General features: G+C 40.7%; 1 protein-coding gene and 2 long non-coding RNA genes across 3 annotated transcripts; all 3 read left to right on the top strand.

The window, feature by feature from the left end:
* The first annotated feature begins 363 nt into the window (after positions 1-363).
* Positions 364-4311, top strand: LOC143416455 (uncharacterized). Its single transcript, XM_076881647.1, has 2 exons — positions 364-4065; positions 4214-4311. Exon 1 carries the CDS (start codon positions 448-450, stop codon positions 3706-3708), a length of 3261 nt encoding a protein of 1086 aa, XP_076737762.1. The 5' UTR covers positions 364-447; the 3' UTR covers positions 3709-4065; positions 4214-4311.
* Positions 4312-11197: 6886 nt separating this feature from the next.
* On the top strand, positions 11198-13846 carry LOC101483041 (uncharacterized). Its single transcript, XR_191499.3, has 4 exons — positions 11198-11292; positions 11423-11544; positions 11983-12172; positions 12591-13846. It is a non-coding gene; the product is annotated as an uncharacterized LOC101483041 (long non-coding RNA).
* Positions 13847-17297: 3451 nt separating this feature from the next.
* On the top strand, positions 17298-21792 carry LOC101483231 (uncharacterized). Its single transcript, XR_191500.4, has 3 exons — positions 17298-17459; positions 19945-20139; positions 20348-21792. It is a non-coding gene; the product is annotated as an uncharacterized LOC101483231 (long non-coding RNA).
* Positions 21793-25034: the final 3242 nt, after the last annotated feature.

The raw sequence follows: 25034 nt of genomic DNA, 5'->3' as shown, positions 1-25034 counted from the left end.
AGGAATGAAATCCCAACTCCCAGCGCAGTGCTACACCAGCCGCACCTCCGTACCATAGCAAAGTACATCCCAGAGCTAGACCCTAAAGCCGAAATACTCCTGCTACTAGGGAGAGACATTTTACAGGCACACAAGGTCAGGCAGAGAATTAACGGCCCCCATAATGCCCCCTTCGCCCAGCGCCTAGACCTAGGGTGGGTTGTAGTTGGGGAGGTCTGTCTGGGTAATGTCCATAGGCCTACAGTCAGCACCCTGAAGACAGTCGTTCTGGAAAATGGCCGCCCTACAGTTTTCAAACCATGCAGTAGCCTCCTGCGACTCAAAGAAATGCCACACACAAACAGGCCAGGTAAAGCGCCCGAACAAACTCTGGGTCAAACAGTTTTTAACCGGACAGATAACGACAACAAACCAGCTCACTCAATACAGGACACTCTCTTTCTAAAAATGATGGACAATACTATGTACAGAGACGTGGACAACAGTTGGGTCGCCCCACTTCCATTTAAGGAACCCCGCCAGCAATTACCAAACAACAGACAGCAGGCAGCCACGAGGTTCTCCTCCTTAAAACGCACCCTTAATAGGAAACCTGAAATGCGGGAGCATTATGTGGCCTTCATGGAAAAAATCCTCTCCAATGGTCACGCTGAGGTGGCCCCCCCACTGGAAAAGGGAGAAGAGTGTTGGTATCTTCCAACATTTGGAGTCTACCACCCCCAAAAACCCAATCAGATCAGGGTTGTCTTCGATTCTAGCGCCCAGTACTTGGGTGTCTCTCTTAACAGTGTCCTCCTTACTGGCCCTGATTTAAACAACACACTTGTCGGAGTTCTTCTCCGCTTCCGGACAGAAAGTGTTGCAATCATGGCAGATATACAGCAAATGTTTCACTGTTTTATGGTACGCGAAGACCACCGCAACTTCCTCCGTTTTCTGTGGCATAGGGACAACAACCCAAACAACGAAGTTGTCGAGTACCGGATGAAAGTCCACGTGTTTGGCAACTCAACATCCCCCGCTGTTGCCATTTATGGACTACGCAAGGCCATCAGAGCAGGTTCGAAAGACTATGGTGCAGATACAGTAAAGTTCGTGGAGAGGCACTTTTACGTAGATGACGGCTTGATCTCTGTCCCCTCTCCTGCTGAGGCTATAGACTTGCTTCAAAGAACACAAGCCTCACTCGCTGAATCCAACCTACACCTGCATAAGTTCGTTTCCAACTCTCAGGCAGTTATGCAGGCCTTCTGCCCAGAAGATTGTGCTCCTGTCATTAAAAACTTAGATTTAAGTGGTGAAGAGACACAATCCCAGCGAAGCCTTGGACTCATTTGGGAAATAACAAGAGACACATTCACTTACTCAGTGGCCACCTCAAGCAAGCCATTCACTCGCCGTGGCGTATTGTCCTCTGTCAATAGCGTCTTCGATCCCCTGGGCCTATTGGCACCCATTACAATCCAAGGAAGGGCCCTACTCAGAGAGCTTACTTCAGAATGTTCAGATTGGGACGTACCCCTTCCAGAGGACAAACGAAGCAGATGGGAAACATGGAGAAATTCCCTTCAGGATCTAAGAGAACTACATGTTCCCAGAACCTACACATCCACCTCACTAAGTCGAGCAAAGCGAAAGGAACTGTGTTTGTTCTCAGATGCATCTACTAAGGCCATAGGAGCTGTGGCCTACTTAAAGGCAGTTCAAACAGATGGGAAGGTCGAGGTTGGGTTCATAATGGGCAAAGCAAAACTAGCCCCCCTGTCAGAACCTACAATACCAAGACTCGAACTATGTGCAGCCGTCTTGGCAGCAGAAATGGCTGACCTCATCCAAGATGAGTTAGACTTAGACTTTGATGCAGTGCATTTCTATACGGACAGTAAAGTAGTGCTTGGCTACATCTGTAATGAGTCAAAAAGGTTTTACACATACGTTCACAACAGAGTACAGCGCATTCGCCAGTCATCAAAGCCAGAACAGTGGCATTATGTGCGCACAGAGGAAAATCCAGCAGACCATGCGTCTAGGTCACTGTCGGCATTCCAACTAAAAAAGTCCACCTGGTTCACCGGACCACCCTTCATCCACCGTCCTGCCGCAGAGACAACACAACTGAGTGGAAGGTTTGACCTGATTGAACCAGATAAAGACTCAGAAATTAGACCAGAAGTAAAAACTTACGTCACTCACCTCCAAGTACTCATCTGTAAGCGTTTTGAGCACTTTTCTACTTTTCAGTCTTTAGTCAGAGCCATAGCAAATCTTATCCACATTGCAAAGTCCTTCAATGGGACTAATCCAAACAAAAAATGCAAAGGCTGGCACAAATGTCATCTGCCTCAAACTCCAGAGGAGATTGCTCAAGCAAAAACTGTCATCTTCAAAGAGACACAGAAGGCATACTTTGAGAAGGAACTTTCTGCCCTTGATGCTGGCAAGCCAATCTCAAAACAGAGCCCCCTCAAGAAGCTCAGCCCAATGTTACAGGACAGTCTCATTTCTGTTGGAGGCCGACTCAAACACGCAGAAATTGAGAGTGTTGAAAAGAGCCCAGTAATTCTTCCAAAAAACAGTCACATCTCCCTTCTGCTCACTCGCCATTATCACGAGCTAACAAGGCACCAAGGTCGTCATCTGACGGAAGGAGCAATCAGAGCTGCTGGGCTGTGGGTTTTAGGCGGCAAAAAACTAGTCAATTCAGTAATCCACAAATGTTTAACCTGCCGCAAACTACGTGGAAAACAAGAACAACAACTCATGGCGGACCTACCACCTGAACGCCTAAAAACTTGTCCTCCTTTCACCTACGTCGGCCTTGATGTCTTTGGACCGTGGTCCATAACAACCAGGCGTACCAGGGGCGGAGTAGCTGAAAGTAAGCGGTGGGCCATCATGTTTACCTGCATGAGTTCGAGAGCTGTGCATATTGAGGTAATCGAATCTCTGGACACATCCAGCTGCATAAACGCCCTCCGCCGCTTCTTCGCCCTGAGAGGCCCCGCCAAACAGCTGCTATCTGACCGTGGCACCAATTTTATTAGCACTTCAAAGGAACTTGGAATGGATAAATCACTCCAACAGTGCCTAACTGTCCAAGGCTGCAGTTGGGAGTTTAATCCACCACACGCATCCCACATGGGAGGCTCTTGGGAGCGCATGATCGGAGTCGCCCGCAGAATCCTGGACTCCATGCTACTACAAAATAAGGTTCAACTGACTCACGACGTGTTATGCACACTCATGGCTGAGGTTACAGCCATAATAAATGCAAGGCCGCTCGTCCCAGTATCCTCTGATCCAGAGAACCCCTTCGTCCTATCCCCTTCAATGCTCCTTACGCAGAAATCTTGCCTCCTATCCCCACCTGGAGACTTTTCGGATAAAGACCTCTACAACAAACAATGGAGACGGGTCCAAGCCCTTTCCAACCAGTTCTGGACACGCTGGAGGCGAGAGTATCTACCCACATTGCAGCAAAGGCAGAAATGGACCGGGTCGCGCAGAAACCTCCAAGTTGGTGACCTGGTTCTGCTCAAGGACAAGCAGGTTGCACGAAACAGCTGGCCCATGGCCAGGGTCACTGCCACATTCCCAAGCAAGGACGATCGAGTAAGGAAAATTGAGGTAAAGATATGTACTGAAGGGTGCATAAAGACATTTATGCGACCAGTTACAGAAGTTATCCTCCTCATGCCAAAGGACTGAATGCATAATGTTCGTTTAGCATAGTGGCCTCGAGAGGCCAGGCGGGGAGTGTGTTGCCCTTAAGGCGTTTCTCTGAATAAATAGGTTCATAAATTTGAAATAAATAATTCTAAAAAGATTTGCCATTAAAAAATTAATGTGTTGTTAAAATGAATAATTCATGCTTTACATACGTTTTAGTTAAAAGGAAAATATCGCTAAAATGTATTTCCCGTTCTGGCGGGGCACTTCCGGTTCCGGTCGAGCACTTCCGGTTTGGGTCAAGCGCTCGGTTTTGCTGAGAAACAGGCTCATGCTAAAGGCAGTATGGAGATGTAATCTAATGCCATCTACTCCGAATTATCAGGCCGGAACGCCGTAAGTTACTTTATATGACAGTTTGTACAGATAACTTTGGATATTAATGTGTATTTGCTAACATGAATGTTTTAGTGAGAGTAATGCACTTTATTGATGTAAACATGCTTCTGCCTGTTGAGATGGAGTTTATTTTCTGTCATTTCAGTTTTCACCACATGTTCATGGAGACAATTAAACAAGCTGCAACTAAACTCCAGGGTCTTCATTTGTGGTTTAACTCGGTGTCACCAACATCCTCGTTGAAAACACTATAGAGGCCTTGGTCAACATGGTGATAGAGGATTCCCAGCCCTTCACTATTGTGGAGGACAGTGGGTTTAGGAAGCTTGTTGAAGTTTTGAACCCTAACTATGTTCTCCCCACAAGGCAGGTGTGTATCTTAAAATATGAAGCATGTTTCCATTTGGCCTTTATTTCCATATTAAGTACTGTACCTTCTTTTGTTTAGGCTTTGAAAGCTATGGTGGACCAAAGATACAAAGAGTCCAAACAAAAAGAAAAACTGACTGTGGCCAAGGCGTCTGCAGTTAGTTTGACATCTGATATGTGGACCTCCATTAACACAGAGGCTTACCTAGCCGTCACCTGCCATTTCATCGATTCTAACACTGCATTGCATTCTGTAGTGTTAGGTGTTCAGCACTTCCCTCAAGCACATACTGCTGTCAATTTGTCACGAGTAACAGCAGCGCTCATGTCAGAGTGGGGCATTACAGACAAAGTTACTTGTTATGTGACTGATGGAGCAGCAAACATGGGTGCCTGTGCTAAGGAGCTTCGTTTGCGTCACAGTAATTGTGTGGCACATACATTAAACCTAATGGTCAAAAAAGCTCTTGAGCAACACACGACGCTGTCTGACATCCGGACTACCTGTAGGAGGATAGTGGGATATTTCAAGAGCAGTACAATTGCTAAGGTTTGTTCCATTATTTCATTGCTGCTTTAAGGTGCTGCTGCAGTAACACAGCTTGAATTAATCAGTTTGTGTTGGCTGTTTTTCTAGGAGAGGCTGACAGAGGTGCAGGAGCAAATGGGCCGACCTGCACTGAAGTTAATTCAAGAGGTGGCTACACGTTGGAACAGCACATTCCAAATGCTTCAACGTGTTCATGAACTCAGGGAACCTATTGGAGCATCGTTAGCTGGCCTGCACACTGATATTTGCCCACTATCCTCTGAACAGTATGAGCTTATGGCAGAATGTCTTAAAATACTCTCCCCATTTAATGATGCCACCACTGAGGTGTCAGAGGAAAAGCGAGTGTCTGGATCCAAAGTAATTCCACTTTTAACAATGTTACACCATGCACTAAATGAAGAGGGAATGGGAGTTGTCCTAACTCCAGAGAGCTCCACCATGGTTGAGTGTCTAAGGAGACAATTGAAGGAGAAGCTCTACACATTGCAGTCAATGAGCATCATGTCACTGGCAACATTGCTGGATCCAAGGTTAAAAAAAAATAGGCTTCTTTAGCCCAAATAAAGCAATGGATGCTGAGAAGAGACTCATTTTTGAATGTGCTGCTATTTTGCGGCACGTGGCCTTCTCATCAGCAGCCTCATCAGCAGCAGCCTCATCATCAAAAGCTTCTCAGCCTGTGACTCAAGGTATATGAGCACATTTCGATTACTATATTGTATTTAGTTACTTACATTCTGTTTGTTTCAGGTAGCAAACTGTGGCATCGTTTGGAAACCACTGTTCTGGAGACAAAGACCCCAAATGCTACTGCTGATGCAACAGCTGAAGTACAGACATACCTCCATGAACCAAATATCGGCAGACTGGAGAATCCGCTGAAGTACTGGGCTGGACACAAATTTCTTTATCCAAACTTGTATAAACTTGCTGTGGTTTTTCTTGCAACCCCTGCTTCATCTGTGCCCTGTGAGAGGATATTTTCAAAAGCAGGAGAAATCCTCTCAAAAAAGAGGAACCGTCTTAAGCCCAGCACTGTGGAAAAGCTGCTATTTTTGAATAAAAACAAATGACAACTTTTCCCTAGTGTCATGAGCACTGTTATAACGTCACAAGCACATTCACATCACAACTCCCTCCCTTTTTGTTTCCATGTACATTCCTGTGTTAAGCTGCCAAGTTATTATACACAAACATTGATTAAATTAATATAATATAAAATTAGTATAATATTAAATATAACTAATATTTAGAGTTCAGTTATTGGTGTCATGAACAATAGTAATTCCTTTATTCATTCAACTTGAAGTGCCACACACTAGTTTGTGTCATTATTGAGATGTACATAAGCATGATTACGCAGTTACACAATCATCCCAAAAACTGTGTACTGATAGTTTCCACTTTCTCTTTTGTATCAGACATACTGAGACAATATTCGGGATAAATAACCATGGAAAACAATTTATTTATTCAGTTTAGCAGTTTACACGTCACATCATTATAATCACAGAGCCTGTTTCACTTGAATCGTCCACTTGATGGCGCAGTAGAGCAAATGAATCATCACAATGCTTCGAACCATGAGTCGACCAGTTGGATGGGAAGCTTCAGTTCATCATGAGGCTTCATCTCACCATCACTAGCTCACCTGTCTGGTGTGTTCTTTGGACTTCATGGTGTTGTTGCTCCCAATATTCTCTTAGACAACCTCTGAGGCCGTCACAGAGCAGCTGTATTTGTACTGACATTAGATTACACACAGGTGCACTCTATTTAGTCATTAGCACTCATCAGGCAATATCTATGGGCAACTGACTGCACTCAGACCAAAAGGGCCTGAATACTTACGCACACCCCACTTTGCAGTTATTTATTTGTAAAAAATGTTTGGGACCATGTATGATTTTCGTTCCACTTCTCACGTGTACACCACTTTGTGTTGGTCTTTAACGAGGAATTCCAATAAAATTGATTCATGCTTGTGGCTGTAATGTGACAAAATGTGGAAAAGTTCAAGGGGGCCGAATACTTTTGCAAACCATTGTACAAACCCCTCCACCAAGATAACATATTGATTTGTGAAGAGGTTTTGTTATGTTTGAAAAATTGTTCCAAAATGACAGTTGTCCCAAGCATGAGATGTGACCTCGATGTCAGCTTGATATTTCTCTTGAAGTCACCTTGACGTCTTTGTTAGACTTGTTACACCCCAGCCCAGGGAAAACTGGCGTGCAACATAAGGAAAATAAAAATAAGGAAAAATGCCCCCCCACGCCCTGCTCTTAAGGAGGACGAACCAACAAAAAACAGCTACCACGGATTTCACAAAAGGTAGCAGGCATCAGGGTGAGCATGGCCAAAACAACAAACAAAAACTCTAGAAATGAAATGCAGCTGGCTTACCTTCACAGTAGTGATGTGACGTTCTGTATCGAGGCTTCGAAGCTTGTGTCGAGTAATGGAGGGGGCGTTTCCGCGATGCGCGTATCGAGGCTTGCTTCATTTATGGGAGGAGCTGAAAATGATGACGTCCGAAGCCTCGCTGCCCGGCTGTACCACGTGACTGGTTCATGAAGTGGTTCGAACTTTGCCGCGAGATATGACAGCGATATAAACCCCTCAGACTTCATTCAAAAATGTGGGTGTTTGATGGAGAGCTGCGGTTAGTGAGAGTTTGGAGACAGCTGGGAGGCAGTTTGGAGGTTTATGAGAGTGAGGAGAGAAAGTCAGGAGAGAATGGAGCCAGCTAAGAAGATGAGGATGTCCTCCCCTGTGTGGGAACATTTTGATCTTATTCCTCCCAACAAGGTATGTAAATTTCTACAGAAGATGTATTTTCATAATACTGATGGTGCAATACAATTTATGTTAAGCTGTCTTGACTTTTGTACAAGGTGAAGTGTTTGCTATGTGCCAGGGAGCTGGGATATAACAACAACACCTCATCCATGCTTAGGCACTACAGAGCTTTGCATGAGAATAAGGGGAACACCGATTGTGGAGCAAGACCAGGTGAGCCATCAAATGCCATGATAATATAGCATGCAGTAATGTTACTAAATGATATAACAATATTATACAACTGTAATAAGTTACGTGTGTGGTTATTTATATCTGTGCTTTGTCTTTATTGTCTTTCCTCAGGAGAACAATCTCAAATAGATGAAAACCTGGTTAGCATGGTGATTGAGGACTCCCAGCCATTTAGCATTGTGGAGGACAAAGGATTTAAAACATTTGTTAAATCATTAAATCCTAGCTATGTTCTCCCCACTAAAAAGGTCATAACAGCAGTGAAAATTTAGTTTTTACAGAATAAAATGTGAACAGGCAGGACTGAGGCTCAAAGCCTCAGTGTGTAGCTGTCCATACCTTAACGTTACAAAAGCACAACCACTGTCCACACCCCAACCACACCTCACCTCACAGTAAATGTTCATTTCCATTTTAAGCATTTCCAAATGATCATTTTCCATACTGGCAGTATAAATATACACAGTATACTGCCATCAATACAATATACATGTTTTACACACTCCTTTTGTTGTTGACATTTACAGGCTGTGTGCAAAAGGCCACACTCTTCAAATTCATGCCAACTAATATTTTTACGTCCAGTAGATGTCCTACTAGAGCAAATGAAGCTTCAAGAAGCTTTGCGCTGGGGTGAACCAATTGGATGAAAAGCTTCAGTGCTTCATGAAGCTTCATCTGCCCATCACTACTTCACAGAAAACCCCAAACGAAAATTATAGGTGTCTTACCTGCCTCCCTAACCAAAAACAGGAGAAAAGGTTCCCAAAGAAAAATGGCTTCTCACCCCTACAGCTACCGAGTAAAAACAGTATCAACAACTATTTACATCTATATACAACAAACTATTTACAACACCAGGGGAGATCACGACCCTGACAAACTGAAACACAGGGCTTAAATACATAGAGGGAGCAATCAGGGAATGGACAACAGGAGGGAAACACAGCTGGGGCAAATCAGAACTGACGAGACAAGGAAGCGTAAACTGAACACACTGAGATAAGACGGACCTTCAAAGTAAAACAGGAAACACATAACAGTCACGCGTAAAACAAAACACTGACAACATCGAATCGTAACATTTCCCCCCACCCAAAAATCAAACATTTACCCCCAAGTGAAATGTTTGATTCACACAGACGAAGACCGGACGGGCCCCATGGACCCTCCAGCAAAGACGGAAGGCTGAAGCGGTCCCTCGGACCCTCCAGCGAAGACGGACGAAGGCTGAAGCGGTCCCTCGGACCCTCCGGCGAAGACAGACGAAGGCTGAAGCGGTCCCTCGGACCCTCCAGCGAAGACGGACGAAGGCTGAAGCGGTCCCTCGGACCCTCCGGCGAAGACAGACGAAGGCTGAAGCGGTCCCTCGGACCCTCCAGCGAAGACAGAAGGCTGAAGCGGTCCCTTGGACCCTCCAGCGAAGACAGATGAAGGCCGGACGGGCCCCTTGGACCCTCCAGTGGAGACGGAAGGCTGAAGCGGTCCCTCGGACCCTCCAGCGAAGACAGACAAAGGCTGAAGCGGTCCCTTGGACTCTCCAGCAAAGACGGACGAAGGCCGGACGGGCCCCTCGGACCCTCCAGCGAAGACGGAAGGCTGAAGCGGTCCCTCGGACCCTCCAGCGGAGACGAAAGGTTGAAGTGGTCCCTCGGACCCTCCAGCGAAGACAGACGAAGGCCGGACGGGGCCTTGGACACCCCAGCTGAATGGAAGGCTGAAGCGGTCCCTCGGACCCTCCAGCAAAGACAGACGAAGGCCGGATGGGCCCCTCGGACCCTCCAGCGAAGACGGAAGGCTGAAGCGGTCCCTCGGACCCTCCAGCGAAGACGGACGAAGGCCGGACGGGCCCCTTGGACCCTCGAGCGGAGACGGAAGGCTGAAGCGGTCCCTCGGACCCTCCAGCGAAGACAGACGAAGGCTGAAGCGGTCCCCCGGACCCTCCAGCCTAATCCCGGGATCCCGGACGAGCCCCCATTTATGTTACACCCCAGCCCAGGGAACCGGCGTGCGACATAAGGAAAATAAAAATAAGGAAAAATGCCCCCACACTCCCTGCTCTCAAGGAGGACGAACCAACAAAAAACAGCTACCACGGATTTCACAACAGCCAGTCAGTTTATTGAGTCCCAAAAGGTAGCAGGCATCAGGGTGAGCATGGCCAAAACAACAAACAAAAACTCTAGAAATGAAATGCAGCTGGCTTACCTTCACAGAAAACCCCAAACGAAAATTATAGGTGTCTTACCTGCCTCCCTAACCAAAAACAGGAGAAAAGGTTCCCAAAGAAAAATGGCTTCTCACCCCTACAGCTACCGAGTAAAAACAGTATCGACAACTATTTACATAGTTTTTAGCAAAACAAGCCTTATGTTAAGAAATGACTTATATTATCTTTATATCAATCACTACAATATGAAATACAAAATTTTCAATCGAACGAATACCAAGAAAAAAAGTCAAAATCATCACCTTCTCCTCTGAATCCCACTTTTCATTCTACCAACTACACACCCAAGCCCTTGCCTCACAGTGTTGGTAATGCTGTGCTCTGTGACCAGACTTCCATACCTCAGGAATGTGCATCGTGTTAACATGATCATTGTTGACCCAGAAAATCTTGCCTTGATTTTGGACTAGCTTTATTGTGTTTTTTCATCTGGGAGAAGATTATTAGTCTTAATTAAAATACTAACTGAGGAAGACAGAAAATCTTAGTGTAGAAATTCTAACAGACTAGAGCACCTGTACCTGTTCATCGGTCTCTGTCTCTCTAACTCCCTGTTCATTTTCAAAAATATGAGAACCAAACCCCAAGCAATATACCCTACAGTCCTGCAAATATTTTCAGTATTGTGGTAGAATAGCTTTCCACAGCCAGACTAATGATATGTTTCAGAGTTTTGATAAACCAGCAGAACCAGCATGAAGAGACATCGCATCCCAGTACTGGTGAACTACATATGTACACCCACATTGGTATGCCTATAATACAGTTAGTTAGTCTCCTCAAGGTCTGGTACAGTAGTAATGTGAGAAAATTAAACAGGTTCAGTTTCATATACTCATAACCTGAAATCACTCCATTTGCACTGCAGTACTTTTTGATGATGCGCTGTTTTTGCTTCCTTTTCTTTGCCTTTCGACTATTTTGATTCCTGATGACTAAAAGATAAAAAGAGGAAGTGGGTAAAGACGTCTGCAGTAATTCTAACACAGTAGAGCAACAGGATTATCAGTTCTCCACAGCACAACAACAAAGAAAGGTAAGATGACTAATGTCTCCTGGCTCATACTTTCTTGATACTTTTTTCTTGATTTGGTTGTGATTTGGTTGGTTGTGAAGCTGTCTAATGTTAAGGAAGTCATGATTTGAACGCGAAGTTTGTTCCACAGTTTAGGAGCAGTCACAGAAAAGGCTTCTTCACTCCTTTCTTCACTAATCTGGACCTCGGGAAAGCTAGGAGCATTTGGTCCACAGACCTCATTGATCTTGCAGGACTGTACCAGTTCAAAAGGTATGAGTGTGCTAATATAATAATAATAATAATAATAATAATAATAATAATAATATCATAAAATCATAAAGTTAATGCAAAAACTGACTGGCAGTCAGTGTAAGGATGTTAGTATGGAACATATGTAATCTCACTTGCATGTGTTCAGTTAGTAACCATGCTGCAGTGTTTTGGACCAGCTGCAGTCAGCTAACCGATGACAGACTGACACCTAAATAAAGACTATTACAAAAGTAAAGGGGTGTGCATTTCAGAGGGTTGTTGACCCACTTTTAATCATGTGCATCACTAAATGAGCCACTGTGAGACCTTGTCTCACCCTATCATGGAACAAACATGTAACTAAAGAAGCCTCTTCAGTGAGGTGAAACATCTTCCAAGTCCCGTTGCCTTCTTTTCAGCCTCATAAGACTGTTGCCTTCTCTCTTTTTACTGCAGATAAAATGAGATTCATTGTCTTGATCACCATCCTCGTCACTGTAGCCCTTATTGGTGGAGGCAGCAGTATGATTGCAGAGCCTTCATCACCGTGTCAGGACAAAAGCCCCAAAAGTCATTATAAAGAATTTCTCAGCAGACACATCCTTCAAGAGGAATTTGACAGAAATTCCCTAGATGCTTGGAAAAGGTAAATTAAAAGTACATCATTCAAAAAAGTTTAGTTTTATTGTGTGCAGTAGGAAACAAACTTTAAAGTAACAGCTTACAGGCTCCAGAGGGTTACGTGCTGCTACACCACACGGTGCTGCTTTATGAGCATCTTCATGTGATGTCATTAAACTCAGCATTTTATGTGTGTAGAAACTAGAAGGTTTAAAGTAATGTTGTGGAGGAATTGTGTTACAAATAAGCGAACAGATTTCTGTATCCTGCTCCACATCGAGGCTTAATGTTTATGAGTGCATATTGTTACCTATTAGAGGAATTGTAACACTGGGAACATTAGAAAATATTGAAAACTAAGCAGAAGTTGTTTAGCAAGCTGAAAACTGGCGTACTATCCATGATGTGATAATATGTACTGAATTATTGATCTATTAACGCAGGTATTTGAAAAAAGAACACCTCTGGTGCAGAACTACAGTGCAATCGTTCCTCAATAAAAATGATCTGGAGAACGTGATCAGAATCTGCAGCAGAGACGGTCGACGCTTAAGCAAGACGGATAACTATGCAGGGAACTTGTGCATCAGCAACTCAGAAATGCTGATATATGAAGTCATATCCACAAAAAGCAACAAGGATTGTAAAATTACAGTTGGTGCAAAGAAAAGGGTTGTGATTGTGGCATGCAACAAGGTTGGAAACCAATGTCTCCCTGTTCATTTTCAGAAATATGAACAGCAGAGAGCAAGCAATATACCCTGCAGTCCTGCAAGGAATTTCAGTATTGTGGTAGAATAGCTTTCCACAGTCAGACCAATGATTCTGTGACAAACTTTGCTTGTTGCTATACTGATTATTAAAATTTCATGATGAGTTAAGATACATTTCTAAATTCAGTGACTTTGGATGGTGTTAGTGCTAATTATGAATTTAGTTTTCTTTTTGGTCCATTATTGAAATAATAATCACACAGATTTCAATAACAAATGCTGATTCCACATTTCTAATATTTAATCTATGAAAGAAACATCTGATTGATGAGCACTTCTAACTAGCTGTCTAATATTTGGATTTTGGAGCTACTTGGTTTGTACTTGTGTTTTTGACTGTATGACCACTCCCACTTGTAAGAAAAACTGAGGGATTTTTTTTTTGTATCCTCGAAACAGAATTGTGTAACTTTGAGTTCCCTTTCTTCCTGTTTATTAAAGAAAGAAGTGTAACAGGAAACGGTATATTTGCTGTTAGACGTACGCATGCAAATGTTTGTGGTCACTATGTCCTCAGCCAATTTATTTTTAATTTGTACACTGTTGATTTTGGTTTGTGAAAATTGAAACATATACATGAGGTGTATTTAAGTTTCAGCGTTTGTCAGTTAAATAAGTTAGCACAACCAGACGAGACCAGGCCTTGGCTCATATGTTTTGAGGCTGGGGATTTGACATTACTGTGAATCAGTTTCTGTTTTAAAGGCTGTTTCTTGCTATAGCTACTCTGACCGTCCTCTGAACTTCCTTTTTTTTTTTTTATTAAACTTTAGGCACGTATTCTTCTCTTGGTAAAATGTTCATCAGCTCTTCTGACTCTCCAGCTTTTATTTCAATTAAATATAAAACCCTCATTACCATTACATTACCAGGAACTTCTGATATCCTTACAGTTCCACAAATAAACATATCAGAAACTTGTGTAATCTGGTGTGGTGCAGTGTTGTTTTTTCTGTCCACTAATGCTCATTAAAAGCTATGGTTATCTTTGAATGCAAAAAGGAAGGAAAATGCAGTTAAAATGTTTGTCGTATTTTTGCACAAGACACAGTAGCAGTGAGATGAGATCAGTATCATATTCTTAACTGGCTGACTAAACATAAAATACAGAAGTATATTCAACACATAGAGGAAGTGTTACTTTTAAGTTAACCCTACCATCTTACATTTTTACAAGGGAAATGGTTGATGAAACATACACACACAAAAGCTTTAAAACCTTAAAACCACATTAAAAAACCTTCCAGTCAAGCAAACAAGCAACCGGTCAAGCTGTAACTTACAGCCATATTTGCCCATAATCACAAAACCCTGCTTTAGTGTCAATAAGTACTTGACAAAAAGCTTTGAGTCAAAAAAGTTTTATGTTATTGAACATTTGTGTGAACTATCAAAGTCAGAATCACAATCAGAATACTTTAATCATGTGGGTTACAGTTGCTCCAAGGAATAACAGCATAGCTGGACTGGCCATCGGGCATACCGGGCATTTGCCCGGTGGGCCGCTGGCGATTTTTTGTTTTTATGGGCCGATGGATTTTTTTTTTTTTTTTTTTTTTTTTTAGGAAGGGTGTATATAATGACAGGTGTTGGATTGGCCAATTGGTCATGATCGACTCTGGGCTGGACCAATTACAGCCGAGGAGGCTGGATGCACCCTCCCCCTTGTTTAGCAATCACGTGATTTTCGCGCATTGCATGCCGGGAACTCGTGGCAAAACAATCCAAGTACCGCATCAAATGCAAGCATTTGCAGCACCGCAAAACGTTCATTCTCCGGTTCCAATACCACCTTGTTTTTTCTTTGCCGCACAAAAAAGGAATGTACAAAACAAAAGGAGAACAATGCCGGTCCGTACAAAGACAGACTCGACGAAAAGACAAAGAAAAATACGAGGAAAAAATCAAACCAGTGAAAGGGTCAGACCCATACGAGCACACAGAGTGGACAAAAGACGTCAGCGTGCTGCCCAACTTTCACCACGCTCATATTTATAATTATACGGTTCTTGGAGTGAGTGCATACACTCATGAAGTTTAGTAACTTCAGGTCACTGCAATAAGCCCAGGTACAGTTTACTGACAGATGGGTGCAGGACCTTGAAATGCACCGTGTAGAACGAAAGACCATCGTACGAACAAAGGTAAGTTTACCAGTCTCACAAATCGTCGTCATAGATACACATTCGTTAACCGTTTATTAATATAACCTTTGAGCTCAACGGTAATTAATTAGTAGTGGAAATAATTTCTGGTAGCATTACAGAAATGTAGCAATGACAATAATATTGTATGTTGTAATGGCACTGGGCAATTAGTGATACAAAACAACTGTTTTACCCTGTGAATAAAAGTATATGTTTTTGTCAATGTACCATGGCAATAATAGAAGCGAAACGCAATATTGTGTCAGGACAATTCACTATTTATGCACAATAAACACAATAAATTAAGGAGCATAGCGCGACAATTTCTGTTCAGCGCCAGACTTGCTTGTAACCTATATCACCAATTATGTTAAGAAAAATGACGTATTAACTACTACAAAACTCTGACGTTTGTGGGAATGCTTGGAGCAGACTAACCTGTGAGCTGGAGTGTTCTGAGACGTTATATTTGGTATATCCAGACCATCTGTCGGCTCTTACTTCGGAAACATGGCTTAAAAAATTTCTCTTCAACAACGTAATCCGATAAAAAAACAAAAAACGATCTCTTTACCCGTCGGCTTCCCGTGGCTGTCATGCGACCAGCTATTGCAGTTAATAATACAACAGCTTCTTGGCATTTTTTGGGTTTCTTTTTATCGCTAGTACCTCTTGCCACAAGTTCCCAGAATCCTTTGCGGTTTTACCCCTGAATGACGTCACATTTTCAATCTTTATCCTGGTGGGCCGGTCTCTAGTCAAAATGCCCGGGCCGATTTTTTGTCCCAGTCCAGCCCTGAATAACAGTAACACACTAAACTTAAGCTTAAGATTGCAAACTTGTAAAGTGCATGATTAAAGATATTCTTCTGTTTCTATACTCCTCCCCTACATATCAGATGGTGGGGGAGGTTATAGCTATAGTGTTTACTGCAGGCACATTCCATGTGAAGACTCTGGTTTCCTTATTTGATAAGGAATGTTTACTTCCAGCCATTTAGGGGCATGCCTATGCTTTTATACGGTGTACCATTAAAGTGAAGCCATATACGGGTGAGCTGTAGAGTTAAAGAAGGGGCATACCATAACAGCAGATTTATGATTAAGGCCACCTTCCTGTGAGGAGGATGTGAGGAAGTGTTATGTCTCTTAGCTTGTTAAGCTTGTAACCCTCCATGCCTTTTATGAACAAATATCATCATGACAAATATCAACACGTGTAGTAGCCACAGAAATCTCAGCTAAATACTAAGAGATAAGATAAGATAAGATAAAACTTTATTAATCCCTCGGGTGGGTTCCTCTGGGAAATTTGGTATAAATTCGGTGGTTGTAGATAAACCATATCTACAACCACCAAACACAACAAAAACAAGTGATGATTAAATGTGCAAAATTACAAAAATGCAGACTACACTCTTAAGTACTGTTACGTTCTAAGTCTAGGCAAGGATTGAACGAAACAAGAAAATGGCCCTCACTCATGCACCACCCAAGAAAGAGCAAAACAGGGGAGTTTTGACAGCAGGAGTAACTGAAACAAGCTGCCTGCTTGTTGACACATGCGCACAAGCAACTACCTCATGATAAGCAAAGGCTAGCTGCTTCCTATTTTTCTGTGTTATGCTTCACCCACAGTGACCCAGATAGCAAATTTCACACGTACACTACAAGATTGCACTTCTTCATATACACAAATAGCACTGATCATTTTCCGACACCCAATTTGTATCAGGAAATGGCCCCATGTTTCCCTGCACGCTAATTTACTGGTAATGAAAAATAAGAAAGATCTGAAATAATTAGTCTGGGGTTTTTTTTCTTTTGTTTTTTTGGTTTTCTTGTCACCTTATCGGGACTGTTGTGTCTGTTTGCTTTTCCAAGCCAGTGATATTACAGTTTACATCGAGTTGTAATATGTTGTTTGTCCAGAAACAACATATTACAAGAAAACTGTATCGGCATTATGGCTTTTTAGTCATTTGTATAAAATAAAGCTATAATAACTATATGTGTGGATAACATGCATGATAACAACTAATTTCACGCTTACAATGTGTTCTCACTAGACTGAACTCTTTTTTTTACACAAATAGCATTCCCGCTATTGGGTGCTGTCAGTTTTGGTCAAGACGTAGTCACGTGTTGGCCTACTTCACACTAATTTACTGATAATGATCATCACCACATGCTATATACTGAGTGGTAAGATTGCAGAACTGTGAGTGGCTGCTTGCTCTTGTGATGACTGGTTGTGTGCTAGCATAGATAAGACGAGAGCAGGTTTAAAAAGCAGAAGCATTTCTGAACTTTTGTCAGAAAGTAAAACTTCATATCTCCTCGTACTACAACAGTTACGCTGACAATAAATAGCATCTATCTGATTGAACAGGTAAGAAAACAATTTTAATTATTACGCAAATGTTTGCAATTTTACCAGTTTACGGCCTTTTGTCATCTTTCTGTTAGTTTATTTATAAAGCAGAAGTGTTTCATATAAAATACATGAAAAACACAAATGCAAAAGCTGATAGGTGGATCTGCATAAATGGTTTGCTAGGTTTACTATTAAGAAACACAATGCCAGCATAAAGAATAAGACTGGAGATGAGGCCTGGATAAGTGAGAGAAAATGGATTGATGGATGGATAAACTTGCAAAATCATGTAGCTTACTAAATCGGCCTCGGCAGACAGTATGGGTGAAGTTAGCATAGACAGTGGTTCTAAACATAAGCCTCCAGCATACAGTAAACCCACATCTAATTGTTTTTTCTCCATTATTGGCTTCTCCTCAATGGCTCCCTGTTAAATCCAGGATCAAATTTAAAATCCTTTTTTAGGTTGCTTGAAGACGTTTCACCTCTCATCTGAGAAGCTTCTTCAGTTATACAGCCACTGGTGGAGAGTCCCAGACTTTAAGCCCTATGGGAGTGTTCCAAAGAGGGACATGGGCCCCCTATTGATCTCCTACCAAATCACCGGCGCCAAGGTGTGAAAATAGGTGTAGAACACAATCAGCCAAGGTTTTGGGTGAACCCACTGTGAAACCTAGTTCTACCCTATCATGCAATTTACTGAGGTCAAATCGCGCAGGATGGCAGTTGGCATCAAGGCGTCTGGGAAGGGACCTTCAAACTGGATCGTAGATGGCAGACATTTGGTGTATTAAGCCACCGCCTCTGTTCAAAGTTGGTTGTTCAGAGTGGACATAGATGGCTTCTTCCACTCCTCTTTCAAACCATCTGTTTTTTTTAGCAAATGAAAGCTTATGTTTGACAATGACTTATATTATCCTTATAATCAACAAAATGAAATAAAAGACTTTTATCCATCCTCTTCCACTTATCCTTGTCATTGTCACGAGGGGGGGGGGGGGGGGGGGGGGGGTAACGTGTCTAGCTTTTAAAGGCTAACTTCTCGTCTGTAACACAAGACAGCAAACATTTTGATACTGAATGGCTGTCGGTTAAAATGTTTACTGGACGTCTATTCATGTTTGAAAAACTGTTCCAAAGTGAAAGTGAAAATCTGGGTCAGATAAACCAAGTTTAGTTTATTTTCGTTGTGCTGACTTTTTACAGTTAGTCACAATAACTCATACTGTGTACTAGCTAGCATGACGGAGTTTCTATACAGCTGGGTGGGTGCTATGATGTTACTGATAGTGAAATTTATTAATAAGGTTAGTTAGTAGAGTTGCCAACCGTCCCGTAAAAAACAGAATCGTCCGGCATTCAGAGAAAATATTACGCGTTTTGTATTGAGCTGAAATGGAACAGTTTGTCGCGGACCTCAGCTAGGATGAAAAAGACACAAAGCTGCGGTTATTCTGTTTCTTTACGCTGTCAACTGCCTCTTATTCTCTCATTCTCTCCCCCCTCTCTCTCCTGTTGCTACTTCAATCATGAAACTGATCAGTGATCAGCTGATCGGCTTTTCTCTCTTGTTTATTTATCGCCCACTTTGCGCCAGATAGAGGAAACCAGCGGATGTCGCGCTAAACAACAGCAGAGCATTTAAGCTTGATCAGCTGTTGTTAGAATTTATTTAATATTAATTTCTAGTATCAGCTGATGTTTGCTGGAGCCACAGCTGTAAACCTGCTGGTCATGATGTCGGTTTGTATATGTGGTGAGAGGGAAAAAATGAAGATGAAACCAGGAGATGTCCTTAATGAATCATCAGAGCTGTGATGGAGAAACAGGTTTACCTTTTAGGTGACATGAATGAGTTGAAGGGAAGTTATGAACTGTTTCTGAGAGACAAATAACACCAGGATCCTTTTTTATGTAGCTGACAGCTGGTAACTGTGCAGGGGCGGGTCTAGCAAAGTTTTGCCAGGGGCCAGGTAGGGCATTAACAGGGAAAGGGGGGCACAAAGAAATACTTTTCTTTCTTATTAAAATGTCTAGCTTTTATTAAATAATTATCTGAATCTTACAACCAAAGTTTTTTATCTGATGTAAAATGTATAGAAATCATACATACATCACACAATGAAAACAAATGCTGTCACAACAGCGTTTGTTTTCATTCAAAGGCTTTATGGCTTTTCCTATAGTACCTGGTGGGCCGGTCTCTAGGCAAAATGCCCGGGCCGATATTTTGTCCCAGTCCAGCCCTGCCAACTACACATCCAAGTCCTTGCCTCACAGTATTGATAATGCTGTGCTCTGTGACTAGGCCTCCATATGCATTGGTTCAGCAGTGTGCATTGTGATAACATGATCATTGTTGACCCTGGAAATTTTGCTTTGACTTAATGTGGCACATTACAATGCTAATATTACAATGTGATCTTAAAATGCTACAAAGATTTTTAAAAATACCACTCTTATGTAACTATCTGTGTTTTGGGTGCTTTCTTTCTTTCAGTACAAGTAAAATGAGCATAAACATTTTGACTGCCATCATCTTCACTGCATCCTTTTTCCCCTGGGCCATCAACATGACTGAATATCCAACATTCCCCTGTTACAACAAAAGCTCAGAATACAAATACAACAAATTTGTCAAAAATCACATCCTCCATGACAGCTTTGACAGAAATTCTCTAGATGCTTGGAAAAGGTAAGTTAAACACAAAAAAGCCTGAAACTGTGTGAAGTTCATTTGATTCTTCTATTTCTCTACACTTTGTTTGCTTACTCTGACTTACTCTCTACTATGTAATAATAATAATAATAATAATAACTATAATAGTAATGATGATGATGATGATGATGATTATTATAATTATTATTATTATTGTGCAATGGAATCTTGATTTATTCCACAGGTATTTGAAAAAGGAAGGCCTCTGGTGCCGAACTCCAGTGCAGTCCTTCATCAGTGACAGTGAGTGGAATGTCGACAGGATCTGCAGCAGTGATGGTCGTCGCTTGGCTGACTCAGTTACCTACGCAGGCAACTTGTGTATCAGCAACTCAGAAATGCTGATTTATGAGGTCACAATTAAGAAAACCAACAAGGGTCGTAAAATTAATGTTACTCGAGCCCAGAGGCCTGTTATTGTTGCGTGCGATAAGGTTGGAAACAAGTGCCTCCCAGTTCATTTTCAGAAATATGAGCACCAAACCCCAAGCAATATACCCTGCAATCCTGCAAGAATTGTCAGTATTGCAGTAGAATAGGTTTTCATTATCAAACGAATTAATCTGTTGCAAAAGTTTCAACTCATCATCTTTGAAGGGTGTTATGCTATAATCACTATGTCCCTTGTTTGTTACATTCTAAAAATAACCCACGATAGGTGAAATCTGTGAAGTAGTCACCTTTATTTTATTTTTACAAATATTATAGATGTTTTAAGGCTGTAAAACCCCTCACTATACTTTATACACTTTTCTCAGACAGGCATGAACATTTCTCTCCTTTTTAAACCTACATGTATAGTGAGTTCATTAGAACAAATTGAAGACTCTCTAGCACAATTCATAATTTATTCAAAGTCAAAAGTCAAAGTCATTCATTGCTGAAATAAAGATTAACACATCTTCCACGTTACCTTCAGAGTAAAAAAATGCATTGCTTAAATATCTTATGTCTTGCCTTCTATCAGTGTCTGTAAAATAAATATTTTATTATTTATTAAGAATGATTATTCATTAATAGCTCTTGACATTGAGGATACTTCAATTTATAGTTGTGAGTAAAGGAACCAGTCTTAATTTTTGCCTGCGATTGAGTTCTTATTCTATTAATTTTTCATTGTTTTCACACTCATTCACACATGTTCCAATTAAGAATGAACTATGAAAATGTTTCTGTGCTCAGCAAGCAGCTTCACACTGTATTTATTATGTTAAACAGATTTATCATTTCGGTAGTACTTTATATTATAGCTCGATGATAAAGTGTTAATCAAAGATTAACAAGGCAGAAGAACGTTTTGTATTATATTGTAAGCTTGTAATGTATTACCACTCAATTACCAAAGTAATAGCCAGGGGGCGTTATACTGCAGTTTTTTGTTTGCTCTCAATTTTGACACGCCCTATTAAAGACTAATGTCAGTTTGTGCATGCTTTTTTCAAATTCTTCAACCCTTTAAGACCTACCATAGAACCAAGTCCGCCAGAGCTTATCTTTATATTTTTACATGCTGTAGTGCCATTTTTGGGAGCATTTCAAGTGGCTATACATCAATACAACCATTATAGCCCAAACTTTAATTATATATATGCATTAAGTGTATAATAAATTGCAAAAATAAATAAATAAATAAACAACAAAAAAATTGAAAATCGTTTTTGGTTTTTTACATATATTTCTGGTTTAATTTAATTTCAGAGGTTTATTCCTCAAAACTGTAAATAGAAAAAAGTTGCACAAAATAGTTTCCAACGACAGGAAATTTATTTTGAGTGTTTTCATAGCTTTATTTTTGAGATACACCAATTTTTATATATTGCAGGAAAAACGAAGAAAAAAAGTATTATAATGCAAATTTGCAAAGAAACAGCATGTGCATCAAAATAAACAATTTCCAGCAGTGCAATTTGAGTTCTAAGCATAAACTATAAATAAAAGCATAAAATCAAACATGACTTTTAAAAACACCACAGATTTCTGCAAAAATGGCGACACTTCCGGTTTCGGGCAGGTAATGGCGGACATGCGATTCGCGCTGACGTCTGTTTCAGCTGTGCTGGCGTTTTTGCACTGATCATCACCTGCATTCATGTATATATCAATCTGCTTTTTAAATTTTATGTTTAGTTTTTTTTTAAGTGTTTGTCTTAAAGTGTGTTTTACAGTTTAAAGTTTAAGTACAGCAGCGATTTCCTAATATTGTAAATCTGCTCAACCTTTAAAAATAGAAACTTTTCTGATTCTGATTCTGATAAGACATTAGTAAGGGTTTTCTCTTAGGCAGCAGTCCTCCTTCTCTCCTGGATCACCATCATTCTTTGGGTGCCTTGCAGTTTTGAAAATATCCAGCTGGAATAATCACACTTACTCAGGGCCGTATTGATGTGATGTTCTTCTGCTTCTCTGGCTGGGTCTGTGGGGATGGTGTTCGCTCTGTGTTGTAGCATCCTGATGATATCTCGTTTGTAGCATGGTTATTTTGTTGGCTTCAATCTAGTGGAAAATTTTCCAACTGGACATTTTCCAACTTGAAAATGTTCTACACAGTGTTGAGAATGTGTTTATAAAATACCAGTTAGGGAAAAACATGATAATAGCGGGAGTTTAAGACAAGCAAGGGAAGAACACTACTGTCAATAGGATTTCACAAGGAGGAGGTTGAACAAAATGTGCTCATTTGCAAAACATGCCGTAAAATTGTTGCCCCCAAACTATTGACGCAAAAGGTAGCAGTACAACAATTTTTTTCCACTGCAAAATGAGGCTGTTTTTAAACTCCACATGCGAACATCTTCCCACACACACCAAATTAAACATTAAATAAACCAGCTGTGATTCCTGTGAATGTTCTTTGTCAGTCGTTTTTATAGTCACTATCTAGAATTTTGTTTTCATTTTTTTGTAATTTAAGGTCATCAAATTTTTATTTTACTATTTTTATATGTTATATGCACAAAAGAGCACAGTTTTAATGTCAGGTTGTTATTTTGTCTTACTAATTATTGCTTGATGTTCTTTGTTATTACAGTGATCTTTTGTTTGTTTAAGGTCTGGATCTAGTTCTAGAATTTCAATTCAGTTTGATTTTTTGTATTCTGGGCTCAAATTGAGAGGGAAGGATTCATGGCAGCTAACTAAAACTATTTGTTTATTTGCAATCTCTTGTTGAAGACCATGAAAATAATATATTACTTTTAGTCAATTTGTTTTTTTTTTCTGTAATTGTACTTATATTTAATATTGTGGCATACTGGTTCTCATGGGTTGACAGAGCTGGTTCATTGCTATTTAATTTGATACATTTTGATATTTTTTTATAAAACAATTTCCTTCAAAAAACTGACAGTAGGGTGAAAACACAATAAAGTGTCTTTGTTCAGCAGGTAAATCAGTTAAATATAAACTGATATTTGGGGGCACTTAATTAAACGGAGTTATGACTTTCATTCAACCTTTATTACATTTGATATTTTTAGAATGTTTTTTACAGTTTTTTGTCACATTTACCATGAAGAAAAATTTGTCATTGAAGATGTTTGCCACATTTAATCAGATTTGATTGATTAATTGACAAATCAACAACATTAATATCCACTTCATGCATTCACCTGAAACGAAGCTCCATCAGTGTTTAGCCCATCTTCTCAGTTCAAAAAGCTAAAAAATGCAAAAAGGTCTGATAAGTTACCTCAGTGCAGGGCTCTAGCCTAACTTTTTGCCACAGTTGCACTGGTGCGCCTAACTTTTTTTCTTAGCTGCACCAGCACAAAAGTTAGCTGCACCCAAATTTTTCAACCCCATCGCTTAACACCGCAGCTGTACATGTTTACTTTAAAAAATGCTGTCCATACAGACAATATTGATTTATAAATGATTAACTAACAATCTTGTCAACACAAAGTTCTTTATTTGGAGCACATTTATACAAGAAAGATACCTTACCATATTATTTGGACCATAAGGAGCACGCGATTATAAGGCGAATTAAGCAAAACCAAACAGTTGGGTTAAAATCAGGTGTTAGCCATTCAAGAACATTCCACTTCTTTGCTTTAATAATGTCCTTGGTTGCTTTGGTTGTATGTTTTGGGTCATTGTCAAGAAAGTGTTAAGAGAAAATGAGCAGTGTAATTAAATCTTTAAAGACGATGAAGAAAAGCATCATTCATAACACAGCCAGCCTTTTTTCATCCTGCCTTATGAGCAGCGTCACAAGTTGAACAAGTCTGTAAGTCATTTCTAGTAATCAAAACAACGTGTGGGTTTATTTATATAGGAGTGTTTCCGGAAACCTTCTGTACAGCATAAACTTAGGCATTATAATTCTTAAAACATCCTCATTCAGTTCACAGGAAAAGAAAAACACTTTGTAAAAGCTCTGTGACTTTGAGTGGATCTGGATGAAAATTTCTACTGCAAGACACCAACAAAAGAAAAACTAAACAAAAAGAAAGAAATACTTTATCTTAAAATGGTCACCTGCAATGGATACTGGAAGAATTTATTTAAAACACACACATTGAAAAATCCTTTCCTATTCCTCTGATCTTCAGCTGGACCCTATCATCTGAGCAAACTTAAGCACATTGTATTCCAATCATTGTTTTCTTGTACTCACACGTACCATTGATTCAAATCCACGCTCATGTGTCCAGATTGATTTCTGTACTAGAAATGGATAAGTGACATTTTCATTGGGAAACTACCAGGCTTTGTGACCTTCACTTCACCGGGCACTGACAGCGATTCAAACATCACCTGCAGAGGTGAAAATTTCACTCATTTTACCGTGTGTTTTTGGAAATTGAGTAATGTAAGTGCTGACAAAAATAGCACACACACAGAGAGATCTTTGTAGTTGAATATATTTA

The sequence above is a fragment of the Maylandia zebra genome, linkage group LG3 (genome assembly GCF_041146795.1).
Source record: "Maylandia zebra isolate NMK-2024a linkage group LG3, Mzebra_GT3a, whole genome shotgun sequence".
Taxonomy (NCBI): Eukaryota; Metazoa; Chordata; class Actinopteri; order Cichliformes; family Cichlidae; genus Maylandia; species Maylandia zebra.
Note: the sequence above shows the minus strand (reverse complement) of the source record. Positions and strands in the feature narration are given on the sequence as shown.